This window comes from Sarcophilus harrisii, chromosome 2 (assembly GCF_902635505.1).
Source record: "Sarcophilus harrisii chromosome 2, mSarHar1.11, whole genome shotgun sequence".
NCBI lineage: Eukaryota > Metazoa > Chordata > Mammalia > Dasyuromorphia > Dasyuridae > Sarcophilus > Sarcophilus harrisii.
The window spans coordinates 615170006-615192674 of record NC_045427.1 but is presented as its reverse complement, the minus strand read 5'-3'; the positions used below and the strand labels follow the sequence as shown (position 1 = coordinate 615192674).

At 38.1% G+C, this 22669-nt stretch overlaps 1 protein-coding gene across 1 annotated transcript in view; it reads left to right on the top strand.

Annotated features, from left to right (window-relative positions):
* Positions 1 to 22669, top strand: part of SLC29A3 (solute carrier family 29 member 3) — a 72718-nt gene that overhangs the window by 1305 nt on the left and 48744 nt on the right. Inside the window, exon 2 of the mRNA XM_012547968.3 lies at positions 9961 to 10238. Within this exon, the coding sequence (XP_012403422.1) occupies positions 9961 to 10238 (278 nt within the window). The remainder of the gene's footprint in view (positions 1 to 9960; positions 10239 to 22669) is intronic.

The following is a 22669-nucleotide window of genomic DNA, read 5'->3' as shown; positions in this document are numbered from 1 at the left end:
AACAATCCTGTGCTATTATATTTACATTTTACAGATGAGGAAACAGACAAATATTATAAATTTTAACTCTTTTGATCCACCCAACAATCCTGTGCTATTATCACCTCCCTTTTAGAGATCGAGAAACCCAGGAAAACATTGCACATTTTAAGACTTTTGATCCCTACAATAATCCTGTGCTATTATATTTCCATTTTACAGATGAGGAAACTGAGACAGATATTACAAATGTTAACCCTTTTGAGCCACACAACAACCTTGTGCTATTATTATCCCTGTTTTACAGATGAGGAAACTGAGGCAAACCATTAAACGACTTGCCCAGGGTCACACAACTAATAAGTATCTGAGGTTGGATTTGATTTTTCCTCATTCCAGGCCCAGTGCTCTATCCGCCATACCCCTTAGCTGCCACAGTGATGGAAGCCCCATTTGGGTTCCACAGCAGGTGACTATACAAATTGGACACAGAACTTGGGGTCTAAATAGAATGATATTCCAAATGTGTCTATCACTGAATACTACATTATTCAAAAAAAGTATTTTGGGTACCCTCTTTTTCTGTACCCCTGAGCTATGTGCTACTGCAGAAAAGGCAGTAGTTTCTGGCCAAAAGGTGAGTGATCAGGATCACTGCTGAATGTTGGACTCATTAGCCCGGAAATAAGGATATAAAATAATAGAATGGCAGAACTGGGAGGAAATTCAGAGACCATCCAAACCATCTTTAGACCCAGAAGGAAACTGAAGTCCAGAGGTTAGCGAAGCTGAGCTTTAAAACCTACACTTGGAAGTCCTGCCATCTCTCTGAGCCTCAATTTCCTCATGTGTCAAATGGGAATAATAATACCTTCCCTATGTATCTTCAAAAGGCATCAAGGTATCAGAAATCAATTGCTATCTCCTGATCTTGCACCCAGGAAGATTCAAGTCCTAACTCTGACACATAATAGCTATGGTCCTGAGCACTCCTGAACTAGAGAGGGAGCTTCCGCACCGGGAATTCCCTATGCTGGCAAATCACAGGTCTGCTTTCTCTATTCATGCCCTCCTTCTTCAGAAAAAGTAACTAGTGTGCAAAGTCATGAAGCTCAGTTTGGTATAAACTGTTTTTTTCAAATTTAAAACACTCTTTAATATCAGGTGACAGGAATAGGAGTGGTGGCCATGGTGGGGGCAGTAGGAGAAGGAAAGGGCAGGGGTCTCTATTTAAGTTCAGGCCTTTTAACTCTGTGGAGAGTGTTCATTCCTCTATACCAGAGGCATCAAATTAAGGTAGAAATGGCCACTAAATTATATATATAAGGAATCTGACAGATCCTCACGATGACCTAAAGAATTACATATTAAGAGGCCATTGGTGGTGGCATAATGCACAGACCACGGGCATTGAATAAAGACCTGAATTCAAATGTGATCTCACTCTTTGTGAGACTCAGGGCAAATCACTGCTGTGTTTTCCTCAGTTTCCTCATGTGTAAATTGAGCTGGTGAAGGAAATGGCAAACTGCTCCATAACTTTGCCCAAGAAAACCCCAAATGGAGTCATGAAAAGTCAGACACAAATTGAAAGTGTTCTATTATATTTTTATTTTGTTAAATATCTCCCAGTTTGATTTGAATCTGTTTTGGGATCTTTGAGTGTTTGACCCTTCTAGCTACATTATTCATACCCTTCAGGAAAGCAAGAGGACACGGGTTTGTGCCCATTCTTTGGTAGCCCGTCCCTTGCCCCTCAGTTTTGTGGCCAGCCTCTGTCTTCTTTCATTTTCCCATCCAGAAGCTGGTAATTTCTGAAATCTGGTAAGGTTTCGTTCTGTATTAATGCCTTGGACTGAAAGAGAGACAGAAAGAGACAGAGACAGAGAGACAGACAGAGAGAGACAGAAAGAGAGGGGGGGGAGAGAAACAGAAGAGAGGGGGAAGAAGGGAAGGGAGAGAAGAGAGAGATGAGAAAGAGAGAGAGAGACAGAGACATACAAAGAGAGAGAGAAAGATAGAGAGAGAGACAGAGAAAGGAGAAAGACAGACAGACACACTAGAGGGAGACAGCGACAGACACACACACACACACACAGAGAGAGAGAGAGAGAGAGAGAGAGAGAGAGAGAGAGAGAGAGAGAGAGAGAGAGAGAAAGAAAATGAGAATATTAATGGTTCATCCTGACTCTAACCCTCCCAATTCCCAACTTTGAGAAACTTGCTCAATCTTGACAATCCTTTTCTCTACAGTACCCAAAAATAATTGACAAGAAAGTCACTGAATTTGGTTTGGATGGGGTGCAGAGTGAGCCCTTCAGGTATCTCCTCATTCTTTCTCCCTGCCCAGAGTGAGTGGTAGAGTGTCTGGGGGAAAACCATTCCTCTCTTCCCTGCTGTCCCATGTGATTCGGAACTTATCTGCTTAAACATTTTAAAAAGTGAAATCAAAAGTCAGACCATGCTGGCGAGTTTGGAGGAGCGAGATTCTCTGCAAGTTGCAGTTGAGCTTGGAGAGTGCTCAGGCGGGGGAGTTTAAAATAGAAATGCTGACACCAATGCCTCGATGCCTGCAGCTGGACCAGCCTGCTTTGCAGCCATACAGAGTTATATGTTACAGTTATTAGTCTGGCTGGGTCAGATCGCCCCAGTGGGGCCCGCCATTTGTTTCCTGCCATCTCCCCTGCTTCTCCTTCTTTAGTGGGTTATCCCACCAGATGAAGACAGCCCCACTTTGTCCAATTTGATGTGAATGTAGATTCAGTCTCATCTGTCCTGGCTTTTCTTGTGATGCTGTTTTGTTTGAGGGAGGAACAAAGAAAGGGACTGATGGGGATCCCAGCTTTAGCTTTATGGATATATATCTGATTTTTTTTCAAGCTTTAACAGGGAGATGCTATGTAAAGCACAAAAATAGATGCTCTCTTAGAGTCAAATTCAACACCCAAACAGTCAGGCATTGCTTTATTTTGTGTCTGAGGCCAGCAGGGAGGCTGCTGCCCAGGATGGGAGAGATGGGGAGAGCTCTACTGGCTAGGACGAGATTGGGACTCCAGTGCCATTGTTTCTATGTAGCTCCAAGACTCTGAAATGCTGCCCACACCCTTTGTGTTCCTTTCCCCAGGAGAAACCTCCCATCATTCCACCCTGGTTGCAGTTCTGCAGCTAGGTGATAAAGGTAGAGATAAAAGAGGGGTCCAAAGCAAGCTGAATTGAATAAGGCTCTGTTAAATATATTCTATTTCTCTCCAGGGTTCCCAGAGTAGTTCAGGATAGGAATTTGACCGAAGATAAGGGAAGTGGCCAATTAGACCAGGCTTAATTCAGGTTAGACTGGTTACTTAGATGGAAACGAAATAAGTCTCTTAAAAGAACATCTGATTGTTAGCAAAACTTAGTTACAGCAGGCAAAGGATATTCAGAGCAGGGAAAAGCCATCCGGCAAGGTTACAGCACTGATTCAGGTGGGCACAGCGTTTCTGCCTCTGCGTTCATGACGGTCCGTTGTCATGACGCCTGACCGAGGTGCTGAGTGAGTATTCACATTTTAGATTTTGTTCTTAGGGCACTAGAGAGCTGTATCACCAATCAGAGCTTAGGATTCCTAGAACTGATTAAATATGGAGAATCCTATTAAGGAAAAGCCAGCCTAGTTTATAAGGGAACAGGGTTTTAGGCTATTGCACTTACCAGAGAGTAATGTCCACCATTCTTTCTCCTTACACCTAAAGCTTTCCTATCAGGTTTTGGAGGCCTCCCTAAGTAAGAAACCCCTATTTTATTTTATTTAACCCATTTATTCCCCCCCCAAGTTTTCCTGTTACCTTTGGTTTTAACATGTCATTCCTCTTTAACCACCTACAACCTTTGAAACTTCCTTTTTAACAGAAGAAAAATATAACCAACTAACTAAATATAACCAAACTAACCAATAAAGTAATCTTATCTGACAGTGTGTATATCACATACTGTAACCATATTCCTCCACCTCTCTACCAGGAAAGAATACATTTTAAAAAATTTCTTTGGGACCAAAATTGGCATTGCAGTTAATCATAATTCTTTTTCTTTACACTATTTATGTTGTAGATATAGTTCTCTTGATTTTGTTTATCCAAGTCTACGTTGTTTCTGAACTTCCTTTCTATGCTTCTCTAAATTCCTTATATTTGTTTATTTTTTATAGTTAATTTTTTGGGGTAAAGTTATATTCTGTAAATTCATATACTATATTTTTAAGAGATATTTTCCAATTGATGGGCATCCACTTGTATTCCAGGTTATGATATAATTGTGTTTTTTTAAAGTTTTTGACACTACAAGCATTACAATGTACATTTTGAACCATAAGGCTTCTTTTTCTGTCTTTGACCATCTTGGTCTAAATACCTAGTAGTGATCTCTTTGGGCCAAAGGGTATGAAAGGTGATCTTTCTCACATGATTCCAAATTTTGAAACTTTGACTATAATAAAGTATATGGCCACATCATAAATTTTAAAAGCTTCCTAACTCCTTCTGAAAGTCAATTGCTCATTCAAACAGTTAAGAAGCATTTATTAAGTGCTTCTGTGCCAGGCATTGTGTTAGGCATGGGTATATATAGAGAAAAAGGAAATGAGTTTTACCCTCAAGGAACTTAGATTCTATAGGGGAAGGGGACAGCATGGGCATATTTTAGTATTTACAGAACAAAAATAGAGTAATTGTTAGATGGGGACACCAGCATGAGATCAGAAAAAAGCTTCCTGCAGAAGGAGGCATCTGGCTTCAAGTTGAAGAGAAATGAAGATTTCTAAATAGTGAGTGATGAAGAAGTGCTTTTCAGTTTTGACCCTTAACAGCCTGTACAAATACCCAGAGATGGGAAATGGAGTGTTATGTATAAGGAACTTATTCAGTGTGATTCTTTTTTTATTTAAGTTTTTATTGAAAATTTTTTATCTCATGTCACCAAGTTTCTCTCCCCTCACACCTTCCCCAAGAGTCATCCCATGAGGCAAATTAGTAATTTTTTAGATTAGCAAAATTGATCAATACGTCAAGTATGTCCAAAAACATGTGCAATTTGTAACACCGATGAATTTCCCACTTCCACAAAGGGATGCATTGAGAATATCGTCTCATACCTCTTCATTCTAGTCTTGTTTGATTTTTATTTTGTTCTATTTCCTTAGAGGTAGGGGGAGGCAACTGGAGTTTAGTGACTTGCCCAGGTTCACATTGCTAATAAGTGTCTGAAGTTAAAGTTGAGGCTCCTGCAAAGGAAAATGCTATGTTGTGATCTACATTCAGTCCCCATAGTCCTCTTTCTGGATGCAGAAGGCTCTCTCCATCACAGATCTATTGGAATTGGCCCTCATTGCCTAATTGTTAAAAAGGGCCCTGATCAGAGTTGATCATAATCTTATTGTTGCTGCGTACAAAATTCTCTTGTTCTATTCACTTTACTCAGCATCAGCTCATGTAAATCTCTCCAAGCCTTTCTGAAATCATCCTGCTGATCATTTCTTATAGAATAGTAATATCCCATAACATTCATATACTATAACTTATTCAGTCATTCCTCAACTGATGGGCATCCTCTATGGTCCTTCTGACTCCAGGGTCCAAACTCTAACCACTGCATTACTTACTTGTCCCTGTTACATTTACTTTTGATTTTGATTTGTTGGACCATTCTTTGCATTTTTGTAGTTACTGTGCGCATGTTGTTTTCTTGTCTCTGCTTACTTCATTCTACATCAGTTCACGTAGCTCTTTCCATACTTCTCTATTTATCACATACATCAGTTCCTGTGGCATAATAATATTTGATTAAATTCATGTAAATTTGTTTAGCCATTCCCCAATTGATAGGTATCTACTCCCCTCTCCCACTTAGCTTTCACAAAAAATTGTGGCTATAGATATTTTGAAGTATATTGGGACTTTTTTCTTATCAATGGTTTCCTTAGGGTATAAGTCCAGTAGTAAGGATTCTGATTAAAAGGATATAGACATATGGGTCACTCTATTTGCATCATTACAAATTATTTGTCAGAACTATTGTACCACTTCATAGCCTCACCAACAATATGTTAGCATGCTCATCTTCCCATAACCCCTTGAAGAGTGACTGTTGTCATTTTTTGTAAATTCTTTGCCAATATGCAGGTTGTGAAGTGAAGCCTTCAGTTATTTTGATTTGTATTTCTCTAATTATTAGTGATTTGAAGCGTTTTTTAAAATATGGTTGTGAACATTGTACTTCTTTTGAGAGCTGTTTGTTCATATCCTTTGACTATCCATTGGGGAATGCCACATACATACATGCATATATATATATATATATATATATATATATATATATATATATATCACATTGTATTTTTTGTTAAAGCTTTTTACATTCAAAATATGTGCATAGATAATTTTCAACATTCACTCTTGTAAAACCTTGTGTTCCAAAATTTTTCCTTCCTTCTCCTCACCTACTCCCCTAGAGAGCAAGTAATCCAATATAAGTTACACATGTGCAATTTTTCTATACATATGTCCATGTTTATTATGCTGCACAAGAAAAATCAGATCAAAAAGAAAAAATGAGAAAGAAAACAAAAAGCAGCAAACAACAACAAAACAAGGTAAAAATACTATGTAGTGATCCACATTCAGTCCTCACAATCCTCTTACTGGATGTAGATGGTTGTGTCCATCACAAGTCTATTGGAATTGGCCTGAATCACCTTGTTCAAAAAAGCCACGTCCATCAGAGTTGATCATCACATAATCTTGTTATTGCTGTGTACAATGTTCTCTCAGTTTTACTTACTTCACTTAGTATCAGTTCATGTTAGTTTTGCCTCTTTGAAATCATCCTCCTGATCATTTCTTATCGAACAATAATATTCCATTACATTAACAAATCATAATTTGTATAGCCATTCCCCAACTGATGGACATCATCTCAGTTTCCAGTTCCTTGCCACTACAAAAAGGGCTGCCACAAACATTTTTGTACATGTGGGTCCCTTTCCCTTCTTTAAGGGAATCTTTATGATCTCTTTGGGATACAAATCCAGTAGAAACACTGTTGGATCAAAGGGAATGCAGTTTGATAGCCCTTTGAACATAGTTCCAAAGTGTTTTCAGAATGGTTGGACCAGTTCACAATTCCATCGACAATGTAGTAGTGTCCTAGTTTTCCCACACACCCCCCCTCCAACATTTATCATTATTTTTTTTTTCCTGTAATCTTAGTTGATCTGAGAGGTGGTTAGTGGTACCTCAGAAGTGTCTTAATTTGCATTTCTCTAATCAACAGTGAATTCGGGAATTTTTTCTTATGATTAGAAACAGTTTTAATTTCTTCATTTGAAAATTGTCTATTTATATCCTTTGACCATTTGTCAATTGGAGAATGACTTGAATTCTTATAAATTTGAGTCAATTCTTTATGTAATTTAGAAATGATACTTTTATCAGAACCCTTAGATGTAATCCCCCCCCCCCAGTTTTCTGCTTCCCTTTTAATCTTGGCTGCATTGGTTTTGTTTGTATAAACCCTTTTTGATTAATATAATCAAAATATCCATTTTGCATTTCATAATGTTCTCTACTTCTTTGGCCATAAATTCCTTCTTTCTCCACAGATGTGATTCTTAACATTAAGGTCATATCCATTTAGAATGTACTATGAAATATGATATAAGGTGTTTTTATTGTTCAGTAATTTTTCAGTTGTGTCTAATTCTTTGTGACATCATTTGTGATTTTCTTGACAAAGATACTGGAAAGTTTGCCATTCTATTTTCCAGTTGATCTTACAAATGGGGAAACTGAGACAAACAGGATTAAGTGACTTGCCGAGAGTTAGCCAAATAGTAAGTGACTGAGATGAGATTTGAATTCAGGAAGATGAGCCTTCCTGACTCTGGGCCCAGCTCTCTGTCCATTGTGCCACCCAGATGCCCTGATATAAGATCTGGTTCTAAATCTAATTTCTGCCAGACTGCTTTCCATTTTTCCTAGCAGTTTTTAACAAATAGGGATCTTTTTTCTAGATAATTTAAGTTTTCTACTTTGTAAAACACTGGGTTATTAAATTCTATTGTTTTTGAATCTCCCTTATCTAGTCTATTCCATTGATCTTGCTATTCTTTCATCAAAGCCAGATGATTTTAATAATTACTACTTTATAATATATTGTGAAGTCTGGAAATGCTATTCCTTGTTTGTCCTTACTTCTTTTTATAATTTCCTTGATATGCTAGATCTTTTTTTTAATGAATTTTCTTATTATTTTATTAAGTTTTGCAAAGTATCCTCTTGGTAATTTGATTAATATATCACTAAAAGTGTAAATTAATTTTTGGTAGTATTGGCATTTTTATTTATATTGGCATGTCCTAGCCATGAACACTGACTTTAGCTTTTTAAATTGTTCTTTATTTCCTTAAGGATCACTTTGCAATTGAATCTATTAAAGTCTTTTGTGTGCTTTGGGAAGCTAATCCTCAGATATTTTACACATCTTACATTTCCCTTTCTATTATTGCTTCTTGTGTTTTGTTATTATTATACAGAAATGCCATTGGTTTGTGATTCTATATTTTATAGTCTACAATGTTGCTAAAGTTCCTAATTGTCTCATTTAGTATCTTTGCTCATTTCTGTTAATCATATCATCAGCAAACAAGGATAATTGTCTCTCTTTATTATCTTTATTCCTTTTATTTCTTTCTTTTGTCTTATTGCTATTGCTAGCATTTTTAGAACTATATCAGATAATAGTTGGAAGAGTGGGCATCCTTGCTTCACTCTTATATTTACTGAAAAAGTGTTCTGGTTGTATTTGCTGTTTGCTTTTGGTTTCAGATAGATGCTTTTTATGATATAAAACAAACCCCTTTGCCTATACTTTATGGGGATTTTTTATGTATAAAAGTTCTGTACTTTGTCAAACTTTTTTTCTGTGACTATTGAGGTACTTGTATAGTTTTGGATATTTTGTTTTTAAATATGATTAATTATGTTTTCTTAATGTTGAAACATCTTTGCATCCCTGGTACAAATTCCACTTCATCATAATGCATGACTTCTTAGATAAATTACTACAGACTGATAGAATTTTATTTAAAACTTTCGAGTCAATGTTCATTAATGATATTGCCTATAATTTTCTTTGTTTTCTCTTTCTCTGGTTGGATATTAGGATTATGTTTGTTTCATAAAAAGATTCTGATAGGGCATTTTTTTCTCAATTTTTTGGGAGCAGAGAAATTTGTAAAGTCTGAGTACCAAACGTTTTTTAAAAGTTTGATACTTTTCAACAATGAGGTGATGCAAGACAATTCCAATGGATTTGTGATGGAAAGTACTATCCACAATCCAAGAGAGAACTATGGTGACTAAATGTGGATCAAAGTATAGTATTTTCACTATATGGGGGGGGGGGGTTGTTTGCTTATTTTTTTTCTTTCTCATGCTTTTTCCCCTTTTGATCTGTTTTTTTTGGGGGGGCAGTTTGACAAACATGGAAATATGTTTAGAAGAATTGCACATGTTTAACTTATGCAAATAGATTATTTACTATCTTGGGGGAGGGGAGAGAGTGAAAAAAATGGAACATAAGGTTTTGCAAAGGTGAATGTTGAAAACTGCCTTTGCACATGGAAAAATAAACTGCTACTATATTTTATAAAAGAAGTTTGATAGACAAAATCCTTACCATTTCAGGGAAGGGGGAGGTGAGAGAGGAAGAGAGAAAAATTTTCAAAATGATTGTTAAATTTTTTTTTTTTTACATATGATTGGGGAAAATATTTTTTTTAAAGTTTGATAGCCTTCTCCTGGAAATCCATCAGATGTAGGATTTTTTTTTCCCTTTGGCAGTTCCTTTATAGCTATTTCTTTTTCTGAGATTGGGTTACTTAAGGTCAATGTGATTCTCCTAGTCTGCTTTTGATTCTGACATAAGCCTTTCTCTGTCTCCCAATAGTGGCCATTGTCTCAGAAGATGGATTTTATCAGAGTTCCAACTCAATGTACAAAACTCCAAACAGCCCTTCACCAGATGAACATTCTCCCTTGCTTGAGGGACAGCCAGAAAGCCATTATAACTCCCCCAAGCCTCATGATCGCTACCATGGGGCCTACATCATCTTTTTCAGCATGGGAATTGGTTCCCTGCTGCCCTGGAACTTCTTTGTCACTGCAAAGGAGTATTGGATGTACAAACTGCAGAACTGCTCTTCCCAGGGAGCCTCGGATATTCAGGTAATATCCTCTTTCTCAGGAAGAGGTGACTGGTGGGCTAGAGAACCTTACCACATTAAGAATTCACAATACAGTTTATCTACAGACATCCTGATTTGGTAAGATAGTTTAGGATCACAGCTGTCAACTTGGAAGGGAACAATTCCTCAAGTGGCAGAGCTGGGATCTGAAATCAGGTTTAAGCAAAAGATTGAATTTGAAGTTCCAGAGTTTTTGGAACTCTGGCCTGGGACTCACTGCAAGTGGATTTGAGATTTGGCTTGACCATTTGATAGGAATTCCCCTTTCTTTAGTGTTTTAATATTATTTTTTTCCAAGTGCTTTCCTTCCAATTACCCTGAGAGATAGTTGGTACAAGTCTTGTTTTTTCCATTTTATAGTTGAAGAAAGTTGAGATTTGGAGAAGTGAAATAACTTGCTGATGATCATATAACTAATAAGTGGGAAGGTCAGCATATGAACAAAGGTCTTCTGACTCCAAAACCAATAGCCTTTCCATTAGAGCTTGTACTTTGTATTTGTGTAACTTTGGACCGTCACTTAAAGTCTTTGGGCCCCATTCTCCAATTTCTAACTCGGTGGGGGTAGGTGGAGGACAGTAAGGAACTACTTTTTTCCACTTGAAATTTTGAAATTGAGGGAGTGGGAGGTGCTGGGGATGAAAAGCCACAAGAAGTAGGAAGAGGAGTTATGTAACAGCAGTCTCCAGCTCTGCTCCTTTTTTTAATCCTTGGACACTGAATTACCTAGGACCCCTTATCTCCTCTACCTCATGACCATGGGGCATTTGAATATTAAATATTCATAAGGATGTGATAGTGTTTTTTCGGAATTTCAAGGTCTCTCATGCAGTGAAGCAATTAGACTTTTTCCATTTGGCTTCAGAGGGCAGTACCAGAAAAAATGGGTGAAAGGGCAGGTGCTGGATCTGGGGTCATAAAGACCCAAATTCAAATTCTGCATCAGATATTTATTAGCTGTGTGTCCCTGGGTAAGTCATGTAATGTAACCTCTACTAGCTTCAGTTTTCTTATTGATAAAATGGGTATAACAGTAATTTCTACTTTACAATGTTGCTGTAAGGATCGAGTGAGATACATAAATGATACATATTAATATATTAAGTATTCTCAAAACTTAAAGTACTATATACATGTTAGCTATTATTCTTATTATTATTTAGTTTCAATGCCAGGAAAATCTTTCTAGCAATTCAAATTGTTCATAAGTGGAATGAGCTGCTCCTAGAGATGGTATGTTCCTCCTCCCTGGACGTCTCTGAACAGAGACTGGATGACTATTTTTGGAGTATATTATAGTAAGCCTTCCTCTTGTCTATAGATTGGAGTAGATGGCTGCTCAACTTCCTTTTAGCTCTCAGATTTTGTTTAGAATTTTGTTGGGCTGTGAATTCATCACAATGGGGAAATCTTGGTCTCCCCTAGAGAGGGACTGTGCTCTGTGGGTAGCTTTCATACTTGTGGAAAATTCTTAGTGTTTTGTGGGAAGATTTATTATTGTCTTTCAGATCATCTAGAAATTTCCACACTCCTGAATTTACCCTTGGAAGAGCTCCAGCTGGGATGAGGGAGTGAGAGGTGGAGCTTCATTTTATCAGAATCCAGAGAAATCCTAGATTCCTTCTACTATTCTTCTTCTGGAAAGAAAATCTGGCCCAAGAAACCTTTCTTCTTCTTCCTCCCCTCCCATTCCTCTTCCTATTCTTCTTCTCCTCCTTCTTCATCTTTTTTCTTCTTTTCTTCTCCTTTTTCCTTCCCCTCCTTCATTAACATAGGAAAATTTGAGAAGAAATTCCCTTTTTAATGAAGATAAGCGACTTCTTTTATATACATACTTTACTTGATATGTGTAAAAACACTGTTAAAAGAATAGGTTCATGATCTTCAACAGACTGCCAAAGGAGTCCATGACTGAAAAAAAAATTGAGAACTTATGGTAAAGTACCAGACCTGAATTTAGTAAGATAAAATTCTATAAAGGATAAATGTAAGACTTAAAATGGTTCAAAAAATCAATTTCAAAAGTGCTTGATAGGGGAGACATTTTGGGGGAAAAAAAGCAATCTGTAGTCTTAGAAAGCTGCCTGGGGCCACTAAGAGGATAGTTAACTTGCCCAGAGTCACCAGCAAATTCTATCAAGGGTAAGACTTGAATTTAAATCTGTCTTCCTGGCTCAGAAGCCTGTGCTCTTCTGCCTCCCCACTTCATTCCTCTCTCTTTCCCCATTACAGAGAACAGACCAAGTGAATGTTCTGTGCACAGCAAAGATGCACAGCACAAGCCTCGGGTATTGCTCAAGAAAGCAGCTTTAATCTGTGCCATAACTAAGCCAGTAGCTCTAGACGAGCTTAGTCTTCATTTTATTTTTGCATCATTAACAGATGAAGTCCCAGGTGCCCCCTGGTGACCTGAAGTCAAAATACCTTTTACAGGGAGGGAAACTGAGGTGTTGATGTTGCCTCGGAGGTGGGAGGCAACCTGGTGCATTATCTCACATGACCCTTTTTGGGTTTCCATAGAAACTTGGGCTTGACCGAGCTGGTTTATGACTCGCTTTAATTTATAAGGCTTTCCAGCTTTCTGTCATCTTGTCCATTATCTATAAATCACATATGGCCCTTTGTGCTGGATCTGGCAGATTTCACAGCTGGCCCACATCTGAAACGCCCCTCCCCTCCATCTCTGGGCTTCACCTGGGGCAGGTGGGATGACCTGGTGTGTGAGGCTCGGGTGCCTGCTTTCAGGAGCTTCCCTCCACCTACTCCCCACCCCTCCGGATATCTGGGGATGGGAGGGAGGCTTCCCAGGAATGGGCCTCTTGCAAACTGGACATTTGCTCCTGCCGCTCTCCAAGGCTGAACCGTCTCCAGCTCGCAGCATTTAACATTCCCCAGCCCTCCTGTGATGCTTTATAGCTTTTTTCCAAGGGCTGGCAGGTGTGGATGTAGTACCTGCTGCAGCATTGAGCCCCTGGCTTTTGGCATCCGAGATGAGAGACTTGTCACCTCTCGATTCATGGGCCAAGCCTTCTGCAGAAAGCATGCTGCTGCGTCTCCCTGTTTCACCTGCCATTTTTCTTTACTTAATTCCTCATTGCTGCCACCCTCCCCGCTTCCCTTGCTCTCACCCTCTTCCTGATTTTCCTGTAAGACTCGGCTAATCTGACATCCTCACCTGAAGGCCACTTTTGGTGGAGATGGCAGAGGAGGAGGGTGTCAAATGATTCCTGTCTCCAGTCGCCACCTGCAGCCTGATTAGCTGTGGGTTTTTTTTCCCCTTGTTTATCCAGAGACGAGTGCTACGTGATGGGGCATACATATTCTTTGGAAATCCAGAGCTGTACAGACAGCGTGTCAGTGCAGAGAACCCAGAGCATCACCTGGAAGTCTGCCTAGAGCTGCCTTTCCTCCTGTACAACTTCCCACTCCTCCTTTCTACCTAGGACCCCTTGTGTTACTGGTTTTAAATGCTTTTATGGAGCAGTCTTGTTCTGCTATTGCTTCCTTAGCCTCTAGAATAAGAATCTCTCTCCAATCTTTTGGTTATTAGGACAAATTTGGTGGGTCCAGGGTTAGAAGAAAGTAAAGATCGCAGCACTTGTGGCACCTACCTGCCATACATAATATCCCCCAGAAGGACTATTTTAAGTTCTAGATATTCTGTAAGGGGTCTGCATTAACTCAAAGCACAAGCCCCTATTAGTGTTTTCACTCTTGCTGGCAATTGGTTAAAACCAAAGGTGCTTAAGGAAATAGCATAATAAAAATTGTAGTAGAATGTTCTCCTCATAAATGCTCTCTGTTTCACAAACATATACTCCATTAGTGAGGAAAATTTGTATGCATAGGAATCTTACCCAAGGGGCCCTGATATCATAGCACGGCTCTCAGTAGGCTTGATCTTTTATGGGCACTTGTCTTTGCCAGCGTATCTCTGCTGGGAATTGCTCCTTGCTAGTGTATTCTGATCTAATTTCTTCAGGACCATTCTAGCCACCTCGGTTTTATTTTGCTAGGGTGCAGTGGCTAGAGTTGTTGCATGATGAAAGCAGACTGAGAGCTCTTTAATCATAACTATCATACCCAGATAACAAAAATCAGACAGAATTCTTTCTGAGGTAAAAGTAGATTTTTTTTGGCCTTTTTTTTACTCCTGTGTCAGGGCTAGAGATCAAAGATTTGTTGCTGTTGTTGTTACATCTGACTATCTGACTCATGGTTAGCTACTCTTTTATATCCTCAGTCTTTGGAATTTGGGTTAGGACTGAGGGAGACCAGGTGAGTGTTCTCCAACCATTATCCAAATTTCTGCTTTTATTATGCACACGTGTTAGCAGCAAAGGCTGAGTATTTGATGCTGCATTTTAGCCAAGGAAAATCTCAGTATCTCTGTCAAATTACAATACATAGTGGACTTTTTGTATTTCATGGGGCCTCCCAGCCAGAATTACCCAGTCATTGAAGAAGTGAGTAGAGGATTGGTTGAATTTTTATACAATCTGATGGATGCAGAGAGAGGAGAGTGTCAGTTCCAAGTCTACTGTTGTTAATGTGATTCACAGGATGATAGATGGTTCACTAGAGAGCAGTTCATTCAGTTTAGTAATTATATTTGCTTGGGCTCATTCTGTTTAACGTAAGAAAAACATTCCTAACATTAGGAAATATTCAAGAATGAAATGGGTCATTCCTGGACATTGTAAATAATGGAATGGATCATTCCTGGACATAGTAGTGCCCTTCTTGCTAGAGGTCTTCCTGGGTGACCCTTGGGGAGAGGTGTTCTAGATGGAGTTCTTGTTCTTCAAAGGGTTGGACAAAATGGCATTCAAGATCCTTCCAACTCCAAGATTCTATGTTTCCAGGAAGAGAGCAGTTCTAAAAAGATGCTCAGACTTCAGAAAGACTTTGGTGAACTATAGATGTGATTCCCTCAGAATAAGAGTGAAACTAGACAAATCCTGGCTACATGTCTGGGAAGAAAAATCTGGTTGCCTCAATACCTAGTCATGTTATGGTGGGAGAAAAAAGTTCCTGTAACTTGAACACATGACTCAAAAGGGTGACCTTTATCTAGAGCAAAAAATAGAGCCTGATTCTAGGATAAAGAGTCTGACAGGCTGATAAGAGTCACTCATTACCTGACTGTCTAGTCTAAAAGGAAGAGTAAGTGGAAGTAGAATTAATTAAGAGTCATGAAGACCAAAGAGTGTTTTACCAATACTGAATTTGATGATTGCATGTTTTCCATTACACTGAGGAACCTCCAAAATGTAATTAAGTGAAGCATGAGGATTTAGGTTAGATTTAAAGCAGAATTTCACAGCAATTATTAAACTAAAGATTAGCTTAGATTCCAGTGCCTTAGAATCCTATTGCAAAAGATCTCAAATCAATAGCTCAAGAAGGAATCCCAATCTGCAGCCTCCTTAAATGGCCATAGATGTGGCTTGCCATGGCTGAGCAGTGAGAAGATTCTCCACCCCCAGGGACACTTTTTTCCTCTGCCTTCCCTTCGTCCTTTCCCCTGACCTTGGGCCACCCAGACCCTATTCCAGCTGCTTGACAGCTCACGGGGCTTTGATAAGATGGGAGTCTTTAACCTTATTCCTTCCAGCGGGATGAAGGACCAAGTCTCTTAGGTTCCTCTAAGCCTTACCATCTGCCTTGCTTCCATACCTGCCAGATTTCCAGGGACAATCATCTGAGCTCAGGATGTAACCTGAGGACCCCTGGGCCTTGCTTTGTGCCTTGCCTTTGCACCATTAGAAATTCTAGGCCTTTGCCAAATGCTTGACATTTTCACTTTCTTCAATATTCTCTTTCTCCCAGTTAAACTTCTTCAGAGCAGGAACTATCATGTATTTTATTTTTGTATCCTGAGCTCTTTTAATGTGCTCTGCACATAGTAAGAAGTTAATAAGTACTTTTTTCATTTATTTCATTTTTCATATTGTTGCTGCTTGAAGACTTGCCTTGATGTGGGATTCCAATTCCATTTTAGAATAGCTCTAATTGTTAGGAAGTGTTTCCTCCTACTTATCCCAAATCTGCCACATTATAATATCTATCCCTTGGGAACAAGAAAACAAATCTAATCTCTTCCAGGTATCAGCCATTATACATGGCTGACCACATTATACATGAAGACCATCTCTAAATCTGCTCTTCTGCATTTCTCCTACTTCCTTCAACCAGGGCCCCTGTGCTTTGGTTTGATCTCCCCTCACCATTCTTTTGAATGTTCTCCAGCTTATCAATCTTCTCCTGAAACTGAATTCTGCCTGCACAAAAAGGGATGAACTAGAAAGCTGCTGCTGTAATCCAATCCTTGAGTGTCTAAATCCATGCCGATAACATTAGGACCGGTGCAAATGTTGATGGGTTGAGATTTCTTTTAACCTGAATGTCACTGCTGCTGCAGCAGCCCTCCACATCTGTTGATCAAGGAATTTTCACCTTTCATTTTGCTTTGATTAACTCATCAAGACAGTTCATGCTGTCCTGTCTAATCCATCAGGTGCCTTGGCTGTGAGAAGGAACATTAGGTACCTTCTTTGGGGACAGATGCTCTCCTTTTGGGGGAAGAAAAGCCTGTTTGATGTTCAGTGAGTAAGGACCCACTTGATAGGCAGAAGGAACACTTAAGCCCTTTCTTTTTTTCCTTAACTCATTGCACAGCTCCAGGAAAAAGACAAATTGCAACCTAATAGATGCTAAGGATACTTTAGCTACAGGGATGACTGGAAGCAAGAATGAGTAAGAAAGTAAAACCAAATCAAGGAAAATCCTGTCTAATGCTCAGAATGCTGAACTGGAAATCAAGATACTCTGGTCTAATTCCTAAGCGATGACGTTGTTATACTGTGTGGCCTTGGATAATGGATCGATCTCTCTGTGACCTTACTTAAGGTGCTCCTGGCAATTTTTATGAGCCACAGTAATGACTTTGCCTCTTTTCCAATGCCTAGTTCCCTATTTTGTATGCAGCAGGTGCCTGATAAATGTATTTAATTGATTGACGTATTGGTTCAAAGAATTGAGGATGTTTATCCTGGAAAAGAACATCTGGAGACTATCATTTCTCCTCAGATTTTTCATAGGTTGAGCTGGTATCATTCAGGAATTTGACCCCATTGTGGGAACTTTAAAAGTAGTTTTAGATTTATCAAAAGCTGATCTTCCAATTATGGATGGATTATAATGGGAATGAGGGTAAAGAACATTGAAATATAGAAGCTACAAGAGGGAGCAGTTGTGGGAAATCTGATCAGTGAAAAGGAGCGAAAAGAAGAGGAAGGAAAAGGTGAGATGGGGCCATAAGTTTCATTTCCACTTAGGTCCATTTAAAACTTCTGTTTGTATTGGGACTTTGGCAGAAATCTATTAACAGGGACCAAAGACAGCTGAGCAAGCATGCATCTGCTCTGGGGGAAAAAGGCCTGCTATATATAAATAATGCCTTGTCTGGGGGCCCCAGTATCAAATTGGCATGGGAAACAGACAGTTTGCTGTGGCAGTTAGCCATGAGTTAGCTACAAGAATGAAACACAACCAAACAGCATAAAAAACAAAGCTAAGGATTTTGTTTCTTGCAAAAATGGAAGATAAGAGGAATTTTTTTTTCAGAGACATGCAGAGACTGTGCTGGATTTGGGTTTCTTCCAGGGCCAGGGGGAAATGTGTATGGGGAAAGTAGAAGTTCATCTCATTATTAGAGTCAAAAGTAAAAGGTTTGGAAGAATGACTTTATCTTCCTGGTCATCGGGGAGGCTGAGGAGTTTCTTGAAAGAATGGAAGAAGTAATTCAAAGAAAGGATTTTTTAAGCCCGGCTACTTTTATTATTATTTTCATATGGCACTCAGTACAGTGCCTGGCATATAGGACATATTTAATAAATGCTTGTTGACTTGCTGCCATATGAAACTTAGGACTAAGAAAGACAAGTAAGGATTTAGGAAGGAAATAGCTCATTAAGATGGTCTGTGAGGATGGGATTTGGATTTTTCAGCTGTGACAATACATAGGAATGACAGGCTCTTGGCCAGGGATGAAGCACACCTGGCAAGGAATGGTAAAAGCACGGATGCTTGGAATGCCATGAATCTGACCAATTGGACTTTAACTGACAATAGTAGGGGAAGGAGAAAACTGCTTGTATAATATGCTAAGCCAGAAAACAAAGAATATAGTAGGAACAACAAAGAAAGAAAGATATTAATAAAGACCAGTAATCAACAGAAGACAGTATCCAAGAAGGGAGCCAGCAATGAAACCCTTAAGCCTCAGGTAGGTGTGTATGTATGTGTATACAAGCATGTAAACAGAGATAGATATATCTAGATATCTAGATAAGTGTGTATATGTATGTATATGTGTGTATATATATACACACACATTATATATATATATATATATATATATATATATATAAACAAGAGTTGATAAATAATTTTTTATTGTTTGTGCATTCTTTTTCCTCAATTGGAGTAGTGTATCTTTTTTATTATAGTTTTTTATTGACAGAACATATGCATGGGTAATTTTTGCAACATTGTCCCTTGTACTCACTTCTGTTCCAACTTTTCCCTTCCCTCCCTCCACCCTTTCCCCTAGATGGCAAGCAGTCTCATACATACTAAACATGTTAAAGTATAGTAGATAAATAATTTAAAGAATACACACACACACATTTTTTTTCCATTCTAGATTTGTGATTTTTATCAGGGTAGGGAATGCCCAACATGAAAATATTCTCCACTAATTCAAGTACAGCACCTCATCTGCAACTTATAGTCCTAAAAAGTTACTTAGGGTTATGGAGAGGTAAAATAAATCGTCCGTAATTCTCTAATTATGATGTTTCAGAAGCAAGACTTGAATTCAGGTTTTCAATCCTATACCTCTCCACTTCTCATAGATTTTAATACAAGGAGACACATTTGGCTTGATAGATATCACTGAGACTCTGATGGGATTCTTGAATGGACTATGGCTACAAAATATACAATTCAAATAGCACAGAATAGATTAAAAGAAGTGGTGGATTAGCATTGTGTAAATAAGAAAATATATTAATCTGAGGAAGTCTAAGAATTAGAGGAGAGAAAGATAAAGAACATGTCAGTAAAAATAAATGGAGCAAGATCAGAAGCCATTTTTTGGTGATTATATACTGCAGACCACTGGGTCAGAAGGAAGAAATAAATATGGAATTGATGAAACAGATCACAGACTTGTCACGAGGATTTGATCATGAATAGGGGAGACTTTAGTTATTCTGACATATGCTATAGTTTCTCTCAGCTAAAAGTTGAGTAATTGATTCATGGTTCATTTTTTATTCAAGACACATAGGAAACAATGTGATGATTAGCAATTCTAGACTCAGAATCATGAGATTATATTATGATAGGTTCAGAAGCATAGGAATTATAGATATCATCTAGTTTACTACCTCCCCCCTCCCCATTTAAGAGATTAGGATAATGAATCCCAAATGACATGCATAGGGTCAAACAAAGTAATAAGTAATAGAGGTAGATATTAACTTAAGTTCTCTGACTCCAACGATTGATGGTGTAATAAAGAGTAAACTGATTGGAAGAAACAGTTTTTTCTTAAAGACTTGTTAAGAAAAGAAAGCCAGTTATATTGTTTGACACACACTTGAAATTTTGGGAGGGCTGATTTCAAAGAATTCAAAGAAAGAACAAATAGAATTTCATGGCCTAACATTCTGCCCATCTGACCTTCATAAGTTCAGTTCACCAACTTCAAGTAAATGGTATCCCAAGGTACTGAGAAGAAAATTAGTCAGTGCTTGTGATTTTTGAAAAAAATAATGAGGTGTCTTGGCAGAAGTGAAGAAATAGACAAATAAAAGGAGACATCCACTTTTGGTTTTTTGGGTTGATTTACTTTGCTTGACTTGTTTGTTACAAGGAAGGCTTCTATTTGGCAGGATATGAGTTAGTGGATACTGAGAAAAGAAGAAAGAAGGGATGAGAAGGAAGAAAGAGAAGACTAGAGAGGAGACATGAAAAGGAAGGAAAGAAAAGAACATCAATAAAATATTTTAAAATGCTCACAAAAATCATGGTGAACAAGATTATACATACCTAAATGTTAAGCCCAATTTTTAAAAAGAGGTTAAAATATTCAAAGTATAAGTCCATGGACTTGATTTTAAATCCTGTAAAATTTTTAGCATACATTATTATTTTTAAAACTTGTATTGGGGCAGCTAGGTGGTGTAGTGGATAGAACACCAGCCTTGAAGTCAGGAGAATCTGACTTCAAATTTGGCCTCAGACACTTAATACTTCCTAACCAGGTGACCCTGGGCAAGTCACTTAAACCCAATTGCCTCACACAAAAAAAAAATAGGAAAGAAAAAAATTTGTATTGATATATTTTCTTTTTATATTGCCATTATTTATAAATATTTATCTCCACTATCTCCAAGAATCAAAAACCAAAAAGAAGTTTAGTCAAACTGTCCAACAAATTAACTTAGTCTATGTGACGTTTTCCACTCATATTACCTCACATCTCCATTTTCTCTTCTTTCCTTTGGAACCAAACTCAGTCATTGTATGTATACAACATTCAGGCTTTTAAAAGTTTGTTTTGTCTAGAATGTTTTATTAAGGAAAGACAAAATGGTGTAGTGGAAAGAATCTAATTTTAGTGTCAGAACCTGGGCCCCAATCTTAATATTGCGATTTACTGTGACTACCCCCTGGACTTTCCTAGTCTCCCTAGCTGCAAGTACCTGCCCCTCCTTTCATTTGTGTTTATGCATGTGTTCGGTCATTTTCAGTTGTTTCTGATACTCTATGACCTCATTTGGGGTTTTCTTGGCAAAGATATTGGAGTATTTTGCCATTTCCTTTTCCAGCTCATTTTACACATGAAGAGCTGAGGCAAACAGGGATGACATGACTTGTCCAGGGTCACACAGTTAGGAAGTGTCTGAGGTCAGAATTAAACTCAGGAAGACAAGTCTTCTTGATTTCAGACTTGGTACTCTGGCCGCTGTGCCACCTAGCTGCTCTTATCTTGCATGTACTTAGTTATTTTTATTAGAATGTGAGCTTCTTGAACTCACCCTTTTTTTTTTTTTAATGTTATGTGTCAAGTGCCTGCCACATATAGCAAGTTCTTAATAAATGCTTTTTTGTTGATTGACTCATTATATAACCTCTCCAGATCTGTTTCTTTATTTGTGAAATGAATGGTTAGATTAGACAATTTCTCTGTCATTTCTAGCTAAGATCCATATGGTTTGAGAGCATATAGTAAAGGAGCTAATGAACACCATGAGTCAGTATAACTTGAAGACCAGGTTATGCCAGATTGATCTCATGTCTGTCTTTGATAGGATTCCTAAATTAGTAAGGCAGGAGAATTCCTGAGATATAATAGAGTATGTAATAAACTATCTTGCTACTTCTGTGAGTAAGATGGTTTTCTCTGACTGTCCCACATGCCTAAAACACTTTCTCTCTTCAATTCTGCCTTATTAACTTCCCTAGCTTCCTGCAAGTGCTAACTAAAAGTCCATTTTATTTGTTCAAAGTTTTTCCCAACCCCCTTAATTCCAGTGCCTTTACTCTATTAATTATTTCCTGTTTATTCTGAATATAGATCACTTTGTGTATGTTTGTTTTCATATTGTTTTCCCCACTGGTGTATAAGCTCCTTGAGTGTGGAGACTGCCTTTTCCCTCTTTTTTGTTACTCTGATGCTTAACACAGTGGCACATAGTAGGCACTTAATAAATGTTAATTTATTAGTTACTAATATTATGCTAATTCAGACCTGGTTGAATGATCAGATCTAAAAAAGTAGTTATTAAGGGACCAGCATTAATAATGATAACTATTCCTATTGGCTAAACCAAGGTCTCTTTTTAGCTCTCTGCTACTCAGCATTTTCAACAGTGACTGGGGAATAGGTGACACGCTTATCAAATTTTAGGTAAGAGAAGACTCATTGGATGACAGGGTTGGAATCTACAAAGGATCCTGATAAAACATATGCAGAATCTATTACAGTGAAACTTAATAGGGGTAAACATAAAGTCCTATACTAGGGCTCAAAAAAAAGTGAATTTCACAAATACAGAATGAAGGAGATGCACTGAAATAATAGTTTGTTTGAAAAAAAGATCTGGAGGTTTTAGTGGATTGTAAAATCAATATATGCCCAGTGTCTTATGGCAGTCAGAAGAGTCAATAGAATCTTAGGCTACATTAATAAAAGGTACAAACAAACTCAAGGGTGTAATAGTATGGCTATATTTTGTCTTCATCAGACCATATACAAAATATTGTGTTGGGTACCATCTTTCTTTATTTCTTCTTTAAAAAAATAAACCCCCTTTTTTAATCATCCTTTCTCCT